The following is a 13923-nucleotide window of genomic DNA, read 5'->3' as shown; positions in this document are numbered from 1 at the left end:
TCACCCTGCACTCACAGTGATCATAATGTACTCACAGTGATCAGAATGCACTCACACTGATCACCATGCACTCACAACATTCACCCGCTCACCCTGCTCTCACAGTGATCACTCTGCACTAAAAATTCGCTTGCATTGTTCACTCTGAACCTCACCCTGCAGTCACACGAGCACACTTCTCACCCTGCACTCATGTGACACTCCACTCACCTGTCCCCCCGTACTACTCAATCTGTAGCTCACTCAAACAAGGCCATCACTAACCATGCACTAATTCGTCTCACTCTGCACTTACAGCCGAACCCAAATTCATATGGTCACCTAACTCACCCTGCAGTCACTCCTTTTACCCTACTCTCACACTGTTGCATCGCTCACCGTGCAGTCACATGGGCACTCTTGTCACCCACACAGTGCAGAAGGTTAAAGTGCCTGGTAAAAAGAAGATGTACCATGCACATCACAGAACTCAGTGAGAGTAAACTATGAGTAGCGCTATAAAAAAATGAAATGTTTGTCAGACAGGTGCTATAGAGAGATGAGGTGTATTGTTGGTGAGTGGTAGTGAGGGAATACATGGAGAAGGTGGAAAGACTGTTGCACCGTGTGCGACCAGTGCTTGGACAAGCCCTGGCTGGGAGTGTTAACCCCCCCATCCCCGAAGTTCGGGTCTAGTGGATCCCCTGCTTCTGCCTATTATTTACATTTGTAGTGCGCTACTGTTACCAAAAGGAGTCCTGGGGCTAATAACCATCTGCCTGCAATGTGAGAGAGGGATCCGGGGTCGGGAGAGGAGAGAAGAGAAGAGAGGGTTAAGGAAGGGGGTGAGAGGAAAGGGGCATGGGTAAACTGCTTAACTCTGCACAAGACCGCCACGCATTGAATGCACCCTTGCTGCTCCCGGCCATGGCCAGGTGAGCTTCTAATGTGGCAGCGTGTATTCCTGCGGATTGGGAGGCCCTTCACAGAGGTTGACTAGACATCTTTCTGACGTTAATTGCTGTATTTTGGTTATAAACTGGTACTGATGGGGTGAAATCTTTCCTCAGTATTACTGTGTTTAAAAACATTCTAAATAATAAAGCAATGCTACCCCAAAATACGCAGCATCACAGAACAATATTTACATTTTCTACTCACACAATTTAGTCAAGCCTGTCACATAATTTGGTCCTCGACTTCCTCATAACCTAGAGGTTTATACATTTTTGTCAGGAGTGGGTCCTTAAGCTTGAAAATGTTGACAGGGGGGTCTCGGCATCCAAAAGTTTGAAGACCTCTGCCTTATGGTAAACTTAGAAGGTTGCTCACCATCTCTAACCAAATCACCAATATTCGAGCAGGGGTTATCCGGAAGAGATGGCAACATACTCTGTAGCGAATCCCAAAAAGCATAGGAATATTGCCCCAGCATACAAGCCATGTTTGTGGATCTCAAAGCTGAGCTTGCAGAAGTGAAAATGTGTTTACGACATACATCACGACTCATAGACTCCTCCGCAAACGGAGTCTTAGGCATAGAATCTACAATCTGTGAAGAAGTCACAACCTGAGTCACCAAGCAACGTGGAAGGATGTCTATGAAGACAAACCGGGTCCGCCGGCGCAGGCAAATGGCTACCTGCAATATCCTGGTGCACTAAGGCCCCAGACTAAGGCTTGGCAAAAGTACCTAATAAAATATCAAAAAGGGCCTCAGAGAACAGGTTCTTCCCCTGTCTGTCCCTGAAATGGAACCTCAATCAAAGGGTCTGTGGACCTTTGAATCATAGGAAATGACCAGCTTAAAACCGTAGTCACTTTCCCTAGCATGTCTGCAAAGGAAAAACTTGCCTGCTTAGCAAGGCCAGGGGGCGAAAGCAACCCAGAATCTGGTGAAGAATCCAGACCACTAGCCTCTCCCAGAGCAGACAACCCGCTCTCCTCCATCTGAGGCACATTAAGGCTGGTAATGGTGACACAAACGGCCCTGCCTCAATTGACACAGTCTGTCTTTCCACATCCTCTTCCTGAGAAGGAATCAAAACCAGCATATTCCCCTTAATTTGAATAGTTGACTTCGCACCCAACATCATACGCCGCTTACCCTGAGGAGGAGAAGCAACTTGGAACGCTGCTGACATCAGTGTCGGAGTCGGCTGATGGAAGACCAACGTTATAGGTTGAGATCCCGTAGGACTGTGGATCTGCTCCAAAGCAGCGCCGGCTGACATCGACCGGCGCCAACCCATCGACTCCAATGGCTCATCTTCACCGAGGGCAAACCCTTCAATGCACCCCCCCACTCACCTCCTTGGGGCCTAGAGGCACTCCAGAAGGAGATGCCGTCTGAAAGATGAGGTGCAAGGAATTATAATATTTCCTCATCTAAGCCATTGATGCCCTGGCTCCCAGAAACACAGGGAGATGCAATGCGGAGTCGCATACAGCCTTCTAAACCTTCAAGCGGGAGGAGCCATGGGAGACGAAGTCTCCACACGGTAAAGTCCGAGAATGCCATAACTTTACTCGCTTACCTTTTAATTCAATTCCCCAATGAATGACGTCTTCCAGAAAGACTTCGGCTCCTAGATCAACCTGGCAAATGCTGTTCCCAGGACGATATAGACCGAGGTTAGGAAGCTTCCGAAAACCATGACATACATGCCGCCATCAACTTCAAACGCCGCTCCTTTAGCGACTTCAGTTTTAGTTTTTGGCAGAAGCCACAATCCTCTGCGTTGTGGTGCTCACCTAAATACCACATACAATTCATATGCGGGTCCGTCACCGACATATGTCGGCTACAAGACCCACAAGGCTTGACACCTGTAGACATGGAAAAGGCACACTGTTCTACCAACAACAAATTATCGAGGCAGGTCATAAAATCGACCCGAGGAACCCCTTCTCGGGATCCTTGTTACAGCGCAGAAAAGAGGAAACTGACGTCAGCGAGCTGGAGGGGATTTATATGGCTCCACTGACTTCATGACCAGAGTCGAGGTCATCAAGGAGCTGTACAACGCCGTCGTCCGGCACGCAGAGGTACTGCTGAAAAAGGTCCGGATCCAGACTGGCACCTTGGGAGAACTCAACAGTTAAGGAATCTGCGGCTGATGTCTCTATCAGATTGGCTTTATACATCATGTAGGCTATTTTTAGATGGATTCTCGATTCAAAAGTTAGCCAGTTCAGTGAATGAAAGACAGGGGTGATAAGATCACTTTTTTGTGCCTATAAGGCGAGCAGCTACATTCAGAGTAGCCCTCCAAGGTGCTAGTTTTATTTCCAGAAGGCCAACGAGTGTAGCATTCCCATAGTCCAGTTTGGAGATCACAAGTGCTTGAACTGCTATTTTGATAGTTGAAATGGGCAGGCAGGGGTTTAGTTTTCATTAAAGTGTGGACTTGGTAATTAGACTCTCAGCTTAAGGCACTGATGTGTTTGAGCATGGGGAGGTTGTTGTACAGTGTTAATCCTAGAGATTTTGCTGAATCAACACTATGTGGAATACTGTTCAAGGCGGTGAGAAATGGGAGACAATCTTTGATGTTAGAGGTGGATTAGGGGGAGAGATTAATAGGAATTCAGTTCTGAGGGCATTAAGTTTGAGGTGGTTACGAGTCAGCCACTGCTGAGTTTTGGTCAGGAGGTTATTATTGAGGCTGCTGATGTGATCAGGAGACGAAATCTTCATGTAGAATTGCTAGGCTGTCCTGTTTTCAGTTTCTATTTTTGGTAAATTCTGGTGGGGTTTTTTCAGTGTTTTCAATATCTTAAAAAACAGTTGTTATCAGTGGTTACACATTTTCACGCCACTAAAAACAAAAGAAAAAGTGTTTTTCCGGTGTTTATGGAACGTTTTGCTTTTATCATTGCTTGCTTTCTGCACTGAAAGAACATGGTATATAGACAGTGTACGTATAGTGTATATGAGGTCCAAAGAGATTTTTGCAAATTAATCTTATTGTAGTACACCATTCAATACTTCTTCAGTGAGTCTTTGGTCATGTGCGCTCGTGCTTTCCTTCCCATGTAAACATCTGTGAAAAGGCCCTCTCAGCATTCATAGCCCCTTGGGCTGAGAACCGTCAGCTAAGGGACAAAGTGGGATGACTCTTTCTTTGATGCCACATAAAGCACGAAATGATAAATATTTGCATTTTAGTTCCTGGGCATAAGAAAACAGTGCACCAGAATGGACTAAAAAGTCAATAGCATCCCTCATTAACTCAGAAGATTTTAAAGATGCTTTCAGCATACCATCTAACAAGTGGCAAGGATCTCCTACAGGGAATCACTTTAGCTTGGGTATCAATTTTGACAGGTCATCACACAAATGTTTTATATACGTAGCTGAATCACTACAAATACAAGCAATATCACTCCAATCTTTGTTGAACTTGGAAATAACCTTTTTTGCAGAGCATAACAAGTGACACTGCATTCCATCTTTTCCAAAAGTCTGGTGTCACGTTTTCACCACTATCCCAGATGCTTGGTGATATATATATTTGTCACTATACCTTGCATTTAACGTTTAAAGCCTGTGGTGTTGGCAATTCACCTACTATCAATACTGACCCACTAGAAACTATGGTCTGATGTATTAAGGGTTTTTACCCATTCTCTGTGGTTAAATGTGATGACACATATTAGGAATGATTTTTATGAAACTAGCTATTTTACCTATCAGTGAAAGAATCTAATGCAGCCAAAATATCATATGTGAGTTTGATATGTCCTGATTCTCTACAGTTTATAAAATAATTAAACTAAACCTATAATGTGAAACTAAACCTTGCATCTTTAGACCAAAGGCCATAAAACTGAAAAAAGTAAAAGGAAGAAGAAAAAATATTCTAGTGGCATCCCTAAAGAACAAAACTCAAGCAGAATAATGTTAGCCAGTCTTTCTTACTGCTAGCTTGTATAACAAAGTTACACTTTGTTGACCCCTTCAGTAAGAACAAAATGACTCTTTCACTTTCTTTTTCCTTTCTTTGAATGGCATTTAGTTTGTGGTTGTGCAGGTGTTTTTTCAGTGTTTATATGTTTTCACCGGTGAGGGCTATTTTTCTTTCAGTGGGGTTTTATCAGTTATTATAGGTTTAAACCTAAAACCCCACAGCCTAAGAATTGCGTATCACCAACATACATATGGTAAGAGATGACAGAGTTTAAGGTTTTCGGTCAGGGGTTTCATTTACAGATTGATCAGGGTGGGGGAAGTGAAGAACCTTGGGGTATGCAGACCGTGATAGGCGCCTGAATGGGTAGCGTGTGATTGATTAGGACTCTGAGATCTGTTTTGTAGGCATGAGATGAACCATTTTAAGATGGTACTTGCAAGACTAATCCTAGGTTCTAAGAAGTTCAGGAGAATTTCATGTTTGACTGTGTCAAATGGTGCTATAGGTTAAGTAGTATTAATAGACAGGATTTTGATCTGCACATTATGCTTACTCGTCAACAACAGGGCCCATGGTAGTTTCAGTACTGTGACTTAATCTGAAACCAGATTGGTGATGATCGAGGAGTTGGTATTGAGCAATGGGATTGCAGAGTTGCTGGTGGACAAATGTTTCCAAGAGCTTTGCTAAGGTTGGGATGATAGATTTGAGGAGGTAGTTGGGATCAAAGAAGCTGGTGTCAGGCTTTTTTAAGATAAGGGTGATTTGACTGCCTTTTAGACAGCCAGGAACTGAGCCTTGCATAAGAGAGGTGCTGATAATTCTGATCCATAAGGGTAGCAGGAGGTGAGTAGTCTCATGAGGAATTTGGAGGGGAGATAGTAATTGAAGAGGTTGGAATATTTTATGGAAGACAGTAGCTCTAAAATGTCAGATTCATCAAAATTCTGAAATATGGAACAAGTGGCATTGTTTTTAGGAGAGTTGCACTGTGGAGGGGTCTCAATAGGTAAGGGATTCACAGTATTTCAGAGATCTGTGTCAATTGACTTTGTTTCCTCAAAAAAGAAGGAGGCAAGTGTTTTTCTCTTTGGTAGTGTTGTGATGTCTGGCGTAGTGGAATTGCCTTTCTCATTCATTGAATTTTTGGCCAGTTCAAAGAAAGTTTTGGAACAGTTGATGGCCATGACCTGCTGCTGATGGAAATAAGATGATTTTGTACTTTCTAATGCACCTATTGTAAGCACTCAGTTTATTCTGGAAAAGCTTAAGGTTTGTCAGAGAGGGGTCAGTCTCCAAGCCCTTTCCGCAAGTCTAAGGGCGTGGAAAATCCTAGTTTAGGCTACAGTTGAACCAAGGGTTGGACCTTCTTAATGGGACTCTTTAGTTGTTTGGGGGCAATGGAGTCCAGGATTTTAGCTACAGAGCTAAAATAGTGCTTAGTGAGGTACTGAATGCCAACCATGTCAGTGGGATGGAACAAGAGATTGTAGCTAAGGGTGGATGGAGTGCCAGGATTGAGGTACCAACTGTCTCTGATCTAATGTTTTGTTTTCACAGGTTTACCTTTGAGGTTGGTAGCTTTTTCGGCGATGGAAAAGGTGATGCAGTGGTGGTTGGTCCGGTCGTAGGGTGAGATAAAGTCCATTAGGATGGTATTCTGCTTGGCTATGATTAAGTCAAAGATAGCCCCTTTAATATGAGTAGAGCTGTTGCAGACTTAAGTCAGGTTGAAGTCACAGAGAAAGGCCTTGAAACAAATCACTAGCGTATCATTTGTGTCATTACAATGAATGTTGAAATCACCTAGAAAAATCTGGTTATTGTGTGGGGCACTGTTGGTAGAGATTAGCTCCATAATTTATTTGAGTAGTGAGCATTTTAGGTAGGCTTTGGCAACAGTAACAGAAGAGTGTGAGATTGGTACAAGTTTGAGGCTTGTACAGGATTGCTCGGAGGATAAAGGGCAGCCCTCTTGGAGAGCGGGCACCCTAAGAGGATGGAAGGTGCAGCGAGGCAGTGAAGAAAGACAGAGGAGTCCGCAGCAGTCTGAGGTTGCAAATAGAGAGTGCTTACATATACCACGACGTAGATATCAACGTGAACCATAATAGGTTCTGGACTCACTCAGAGATCCCCAAGACTGTCTCCTGCCGTGACATAGAATAAAATAATTCCTAGCTCACATTAAGGAAAGTTGAAATTCTATTAAGGACGCCTGATGATTGGAGATCAGTAACTCCCACTGAATGATTATATATTTGGTTTGGTGAACTATGGTTTTATTACACTTGAATAATAGTCTGTTTGCTTATTTCATTGTAAGCTCCTGCTGATCATTTACTTGGGCCTATAACTATACTTATATACAGTGTCGTCATTATCACGATTTCCCGAGTTAGTGCTGAAATGGTAAATGAGTTAGTTGTTCTATTTATACATGTTCTGACTTCACAGATAGCGGCACGTACAAACAGGATTAAGAGACCAGGATGAGATGCGGATCATCACACAATGAAAGAGTGAAAACATGGAGAAAGGACTAAATTACACTATATGTCATTATGATTGGTGCCGCTCGTAGCAGTTCCTGGACTCCGGGTTTCTGTATCCCTGCCTGCCTGGTGGAAATTAAAACTCCTGCCGAGTTACCTGACATTTGAGAGCTGAGGCAGGGATCACACGAGGGAAGTTCCTGATTGAAAGGAGCCAGTGCGGACGCCCGGGACTGAGAGGACCAGCATTCTCTCTGACATCCACAGCTGGTGCCTCTTACCGGGCGTGCTCCGCCTCCACCCTCCGCTGGTACTTAATTGGAATCCCAACGCGCATCGCGGGACACGCGCGGGACAAAGCCCCGGGCGAAGCCCAGGCAAAGGGCGGGCCGTTTGAGGCCGCTAGAGAACGGTAGAGACCGGACCAGGCTACCCCCCTAACGCCCCTCTCAGGTATTTTCTCCGTCCTTTTACCGCCCTGCCTGTCTGCACAGAAGCTTGGAGTTAACAAAATGGCCACTAGAGAAACAAGAAGTAAGGCAACTTCCATGGCCTCAGGTACTTTGGATAACTTTTTAGCTAGGGCAAACATAGTGGTTAATAAGGGTCTGACTGTGCTGGAAAAGCAAATCATGGAGGGTATAGAAAATTTGCATCTGGCTTCACCGGAGTTATCATCTAATGCTAGGACATCACTACTGCTTGATGCGACGCATTTATCACTTATGGACAGCATTGACCAAACCATAGAGTCTGTCCTACAACAGCTAAGGACACCATCCAACTCCCATAGGAATAGAGACTCACTGCGTAACACTGATGAGGTGGAACCCTCCCCCACTGTTGAGATAGTACCATCTAGGGCTCAGTGGGATGGTCCTACATCAAATGAATACATGGGCCACAGAGAAGATGCTGCCCCGAAATGGAAAAGATCTAGGAAGTCCAAAGGCGCCAAAAGGGCTAAAGTTGATCCCATAGTGAACACCACCGAGGATAGCCTGGTTGCCCCCGGAACATCTGTAATGGGGAACGATTGGAAACGGCAAGCACTCCACCTCCCACTCCCATACCCACTCACATTGGCCCTTTCATTTTTGGCGGGGTAGCTCCTAACACCTCAGAGCACATTATTTGCTCACTCACTGGCATCTTCAAAAGCCTTCTGGATCCTCTCTCCCTCAAATTAGACTCTATAGAGGCTAGACTTCTAGCTATAGAAAGACTAAGTGGTAGTGGTGGCGATCAGCGAGGGCCAGGAGAAAGCACACAGAGCCCATGGGGATAATGCTGGGACTTCTCATTTCCCTATTGTTACAACTACTATGGCCCCTACTCCACCAATAGTTCCCTTCGGGGAAAATAGGAGTACAGCCCCGGTGCTACAGCCTGCCCCTGTACCCCTCCCTAGGCAACTGCCTCCGGTACCAACTGTAAAGAGGTCGAAGCTACCCGCTTCGGCCAGCTCACTTGGCCAGGAGAGACCATCGAATGAAACAGCTAACTGCCCAAACCGGTTAGCTAGTTTTAATAACCGGCGAAAAGCAGTTAACCTGCCTCCTGAGGCGGCAGCCTATACTGTGATTTTGATGGGGGTACCAGAGCTTTCCAGCGACGCAGTAGAATCTTATGATTCCCTACACAATAAGGTCATTAGGTGGTTAAATATTCAAAGGCCCTTACCACCTACTCTTAGAGGAGAGGTTCTTATGGTTAGAAGGGTCCCATGAGTTGGGTACACTGCCAAGGAAAGTGTGGGGGACTGTATAGTTGTAAGCTTCAAGAGTCCCCAGGTTGGTACCTGCATCTGTAATTGGCTTGGGGGTTCAGGAAATACCTCCATAGAATTGGTCCCCCTGTCATACTTCTACCCCAATGTACGTGACCGGACTATGAGGAGGGACGATGGTTGGACAAGGGTTGGCTTTGCTGTTGATGGGTCAAGATATAGGCCCACCCGTAATATTATTCCTGCTTACGGCACCTATGTACACCCCAACAGATTCAGCTGCCTTGATCAGGTCGATTGACTCCGAAAGGGTGCATCCTCACGATGTACCCAAAGTATCGCCAGTGAATCTGTAGGCGATACTGATGTCATCACTCGAGAAATTGATCCATCCCCCCAGGAAGGCTTAATTCCTTCTTGCTCCCCGGGCCGAGTAAGTAACCTGTAACCAGTAATCCAGTTGGTCACAGCCCAACACCTGTAGTTCCGCCTGGTCCTAACCTAACACCCACTGCCTTATCCCTCTTGGAAACATCACTGCAAGGGTCCGCAGTTCCACCACCGGAAACCGAACCAGAGAAACTGGGGGGCTGGGATTAAAACCACAAGCCGAAACCCTAAAGGTCCTCTCGTGGAATGTGGCGGGTATTGTTAATAAACTACACACAAATGACTAGGATTCCCTAGTAGGCAGTAGTGATATCTGTCTTTTCCAAGAGACATGGGCCAGGGAACCCCTGTGTAGAGTAGGGTACGCAGTTTTTGAAATTAAAGCCAGGTGGAGTGGTAAAGGGAGGCCCTCAGGTGGTTTGGTGGTTTGGGTAGCTAGTCACATTGGGTGTAATGCGGAGAATGTACCGACGTTCTCGCAAGACATACAGTGTGTTCTACTCAAGTGGCCTAATGTGTTAAATCTGGCAATCATTAATGTTTACTCTCGCCCAGTCAGTGTGTCCACGGAGTCACCCACACTAGAAGATCTCTCGTCATTCTTGGGCCAACTCCCCACTGATTGTAAGATAGTGATGGGCGGAGATTTCAACTGCCACTTTGAACCACTGGAAGGTTTAAGGGAGGGTGCCCTCACTGCTGAAGATGACTTTCGGGATGTACCGTCATGTCAATCCCCCCACCCTAAATCCTGGTCCCCTCTCGCAATGCAAATTATGTCCCTAACATTAAATTTTGCGCTAAGGGCCTGTAATGGACGCACTCCTTCCGACATCCCTTCATTGTGTACCTTTAATAGGAAGGACCATGAATCGAGGCTGGACTATATTTTTGTGGATATTGGTCTGTGGTCCAAGGTACAGGATTTTAGAATCGTAAGAACAGACCGCGACCACAACGCACTTTTATCAGATATGGTGCATCCTGCACCTATGGTTGGGTCATTACCCGACAATCCCAGTGAAGATCCAGGGAATTTTGTTCGTAGCTCCAATAGACGTAGGGTAAAATGGGGGAAACTGGTTAATTCAGAAGAGAGCATAACTAAAATCTATGAATTAGCACTCCCTAAGCTAAATGAACTAGATGTACTAATTAATCAGCCCAGACCACCAAACTACAATGAGAAAGTATCCCAAATCCATGTAGACCTAGTGGGAGCTCTTGGTGAGGTTTTTTATCCAGTGGTAGCCCCACGGAAGAAAAAGACCCGAACTTCAACCTGGTATAATTCTTCCTGTAGAAAGATCAAGACAGAGTTAATAGCCACAATAAAAGTAGGTTCTGATAAGGGTAAGGTCGCTGATCTTAGGCAGAAATATAGGGAAGCCATGGCAGTGGCAAGGTCGGAATGGGATTGGAACAGATGGCAGGATCTTTCCCTAGCGCTAGAAGCGAGGGATTCCAGAAAATGTTGGTCTTTGGTAAACACAGGCACAGGAGAACCAAAAGCTGCAGTGAAGTCAAACATTGCATCTTCCGTCTGGGAAGACCATTTTGGCAAATTGTACCAAGATACCTCTGAATTTGCCAATGATGTGGACCCGGATGTTATATCCAATCCTGTAGCCGTATTAGAATTTACCCTCAGTGAGGTGGTCATTACAATAGAGAGATTGGCGAAGGGGAAGGTCCCGAGACTAGACAGATTGCCTGGTGACCTCTTTAGACACCATCCAGAGATATGGGGCAGTACCTACTCATTTTGTTCAATTCCATCGCGGGAGGTATAGAGATCCCTGTACTTGGCTGGGGGCGGAGATAGTGCCTATTTTCAAAAAGGGCTCTCCTCTTCTCCCAGCCAACTACAGGCCGATCAGCCTCATAGATGTCCCCCAAAAACTATTTTACGCCTTCTCTTGGACCACCTTCTGGATTGGATGGAGGAAAATGAAATCCTGAGTCCCCTCCAGGCTGGCTTCAGGAAAAACACGTCCACCATGGATCAGATTTTCCGCCTCGTTTTCCTCTATTGGAAAACTGTGAGGATCGAGGGGGGGAGGCTGTACATGGTGTTCGTAGACCTGAGGTCAGCCTTTGACCTGGTCCCCCGCAAGAAATTGTGGGAGGTCCTGAAGGAGCTGGGTGTTCCTATCCATCTACTACACGCTATAGTTAGGCTTCACACCAGTAATTTTGCACAGGTTAGGTGTGGGAGGGATGGAGCGTTGTCATTCAGGTTCCCAGTCCTTAGAGGGGTAAGACAGGGTTGCGTTTTGGCGCCAACCCTGTGTTGCCTCTACGTTAACAGTGTCATATCCCATCTCGACAATGTCAGGGACAACAACGCTCCTTTTTTGGCAGGCAGGAGGATACCGGCTATCATGTTCGCCGATGATACCCTCCTGCTTTCCAAATCACCGATGGGGATCCAGCGGATCCTAGATGGATTTGGTCTTTTCTACAGACAACATGGTCTTGAGATCAATACAGAAAAGACCAAGTTCATGATATTCAACCCGTCCCCTAAAACCAGACCTAACCCATCCTTGGGCTCAGCAAGACTGGAAATGGTAAAAACCTTCCAGTATTTGGGTGTAACCCTACATTGAACCTATCTTGGGACCCCCAAATAGTAAGATCCCGGCTAAAGCTTTGTCAATTGCCTGGTGCAATTTTGAAGGTTGCAAACAATTCTACTTTTAAACCCATTAGCCCGGCAATAGAAATGTATAAAACTCAAGCCAAAGCGGCCGCTTCTTATGGTAGTGAGCTATGAGGGCACAAAGCAGGGAAAGAACTTCTCAGTGTAGAAATAACTTCCTCAGACGTCTCCTAGCCCTCCCCCGTGGCACACCCCTGCTCCCCTTGAGACTAGATGTGGGTCTCCCATCTATAGCTGAGGATCTGGAATTAAAGCCTTTAAGATTCTGGCACAGGCTTTGGACCACAAGCGAGCTTGCTCATTATAGGCAAGATCTCATTCATGTAATGAACTTGAACAAGCATGACAAAATTCCTTGGTTGGTCTTCATTAAGAAAGAACTGTATCGCCTGAGACTCCAGGAGTTATGGGAGGCTCCCAAACAAGGCTGCCAAAGGATCTCCCGCAAAAGACTGGTGGAAATACACAAGGAAAAAAGTTTATCTACTCAGGGATCTGCACCCAATAACGGCACTTTAACAGACCGATTTTTGGATTCCAAAAATTCCTATCAATTTGAAGGTTTTATGGACATTATTTTCCCCATTTTAGCACGAAAACTGTTCATCCAATGGAGGTTGGGCACCCTGCCTATTAAAACTTTTACTTGCAAATGAACAAAGAGTGATGATAAAATCTGTCTGGGGTGCAGTAATCATGATGAGGAGGAAATTCATGTTCTGTTCTTCTGCCGAGCCTACAATAGACCAAGGAAATATTGGCTTGTGCCATTATGTAGGAACTTGGGCATAAGGAGCCATCTGAACTCTTACAGAATACTGAAAACTAGCACTCTGCCCCACATAGTCTTTGCAGTTGCCAAATACATAATGGCCATGTGGCAGATAAGGAATAAACTTCTAAAAGACCGAACATTGATATGAACTGTAATGTACTCCCTCTCATGAATAGACTTCCAAGGAATTTAATTTTTATGCAATGTTTTTTACATAAGGGAATGTTTTTTAATGTTGAATGTTTTTACTGTATCTTTTATGGTCTAAAAGACCGAAATAAAGAATTTTTGGATTGGATTGGTTGATCTGGTTGTTATTTTTACTCTACTTTCCTTAGTGTTCATGGGAAAAGTCGTTTTTCTTGCTGTGTTGATGTTATCTTGTGGCTGCTACTTAAATAAAGTGAAGAAAGAACAGCATAACCCTTAACGTTGTGTTCTTAATAGAATTGAAACTTTCCTTCACATGAGCTAGGACATTTTTTATTACTATTGATAAGTTGATATGATAACTACATACAATCTCCTCACATACTGGTCCTTAATTTCCATTACAAAGCAGAAAATGGTCCTCTTAGGGTTATTGATATACACTGCTAACGAGAACAGACCCAGAAGATCTTACATGGCCACCATTTTTGCTGGCTACTCACTGGCATTGTTTGTGGCTCGCAGCAGGGCCCCCTGTGGTATCAGTAGCAGTTTCCCTTTCCCTGAAGGATTCTTGCTATTGGTTGTGAGGTAGAGTTTGGTACCAGGAGGTAGATTTGCCAGGTTAGAGAGATTAGTGGCAGGTAGCTGCAATGTTGCCATCACTAAAAAGAAAACAGAGAAAACGTATGTTAAATGATTGGAAATACATGTTTTTTAATCACAAAAAGCAAAAGCCCAAGGATGCCCTCTGTTAAAAGCATTAAAGTGAAATCCTAGATTGCACACAAAAAAGACAAAAATGTGAGATGTTAGAGTAAGGA

General features: G+C 44.9%; 1 protein-coding gene across 3 annotated transcripts in view; it reads right to left on the bottom strand.

Annotated features, from left to right (window-relative positions):
* Positions 1–13923, bottom strand: part of YEATS2 (YEATS domain containing 2) — a 1498478-nt gene that overhangs the window by 896715 nt on the left and 587840 nt on the right. For all 3 annotated transcript variants that reach the window (XM_086943990.1, XM_086943991.1, XM_086943992.1), the window contains exon 16: positions 13603–13764. In XM_086943990.1, coding sequence (XP_086800116.1) covers positions 13603–13764 — 162 coding nt within the window. The remainder of the gene's footprint in view (positions 1–13602; positions 13765–13923) is intronic.

This window comes from Lissotriton vulgaris, chromosome 11 (genome assembly GCF_964263255.1).
Source record: "Lissotriton vulgaris chromosome 11, aLisVul1.2, whole genome shotgun sequence".
In the NCBI taxonomy this organism is placed as follows: Eukaryota; Metazoa; Chordata; class Amphibia; order Caudata; family Salamandridae; genus Lissotriton; species Lissotriton vulgaris.
The sequence above is the reverse complement of the archived record's forward strand: the minus strand, read 5'-3'. Positions and strand labels throughout refer to the sequence as shown.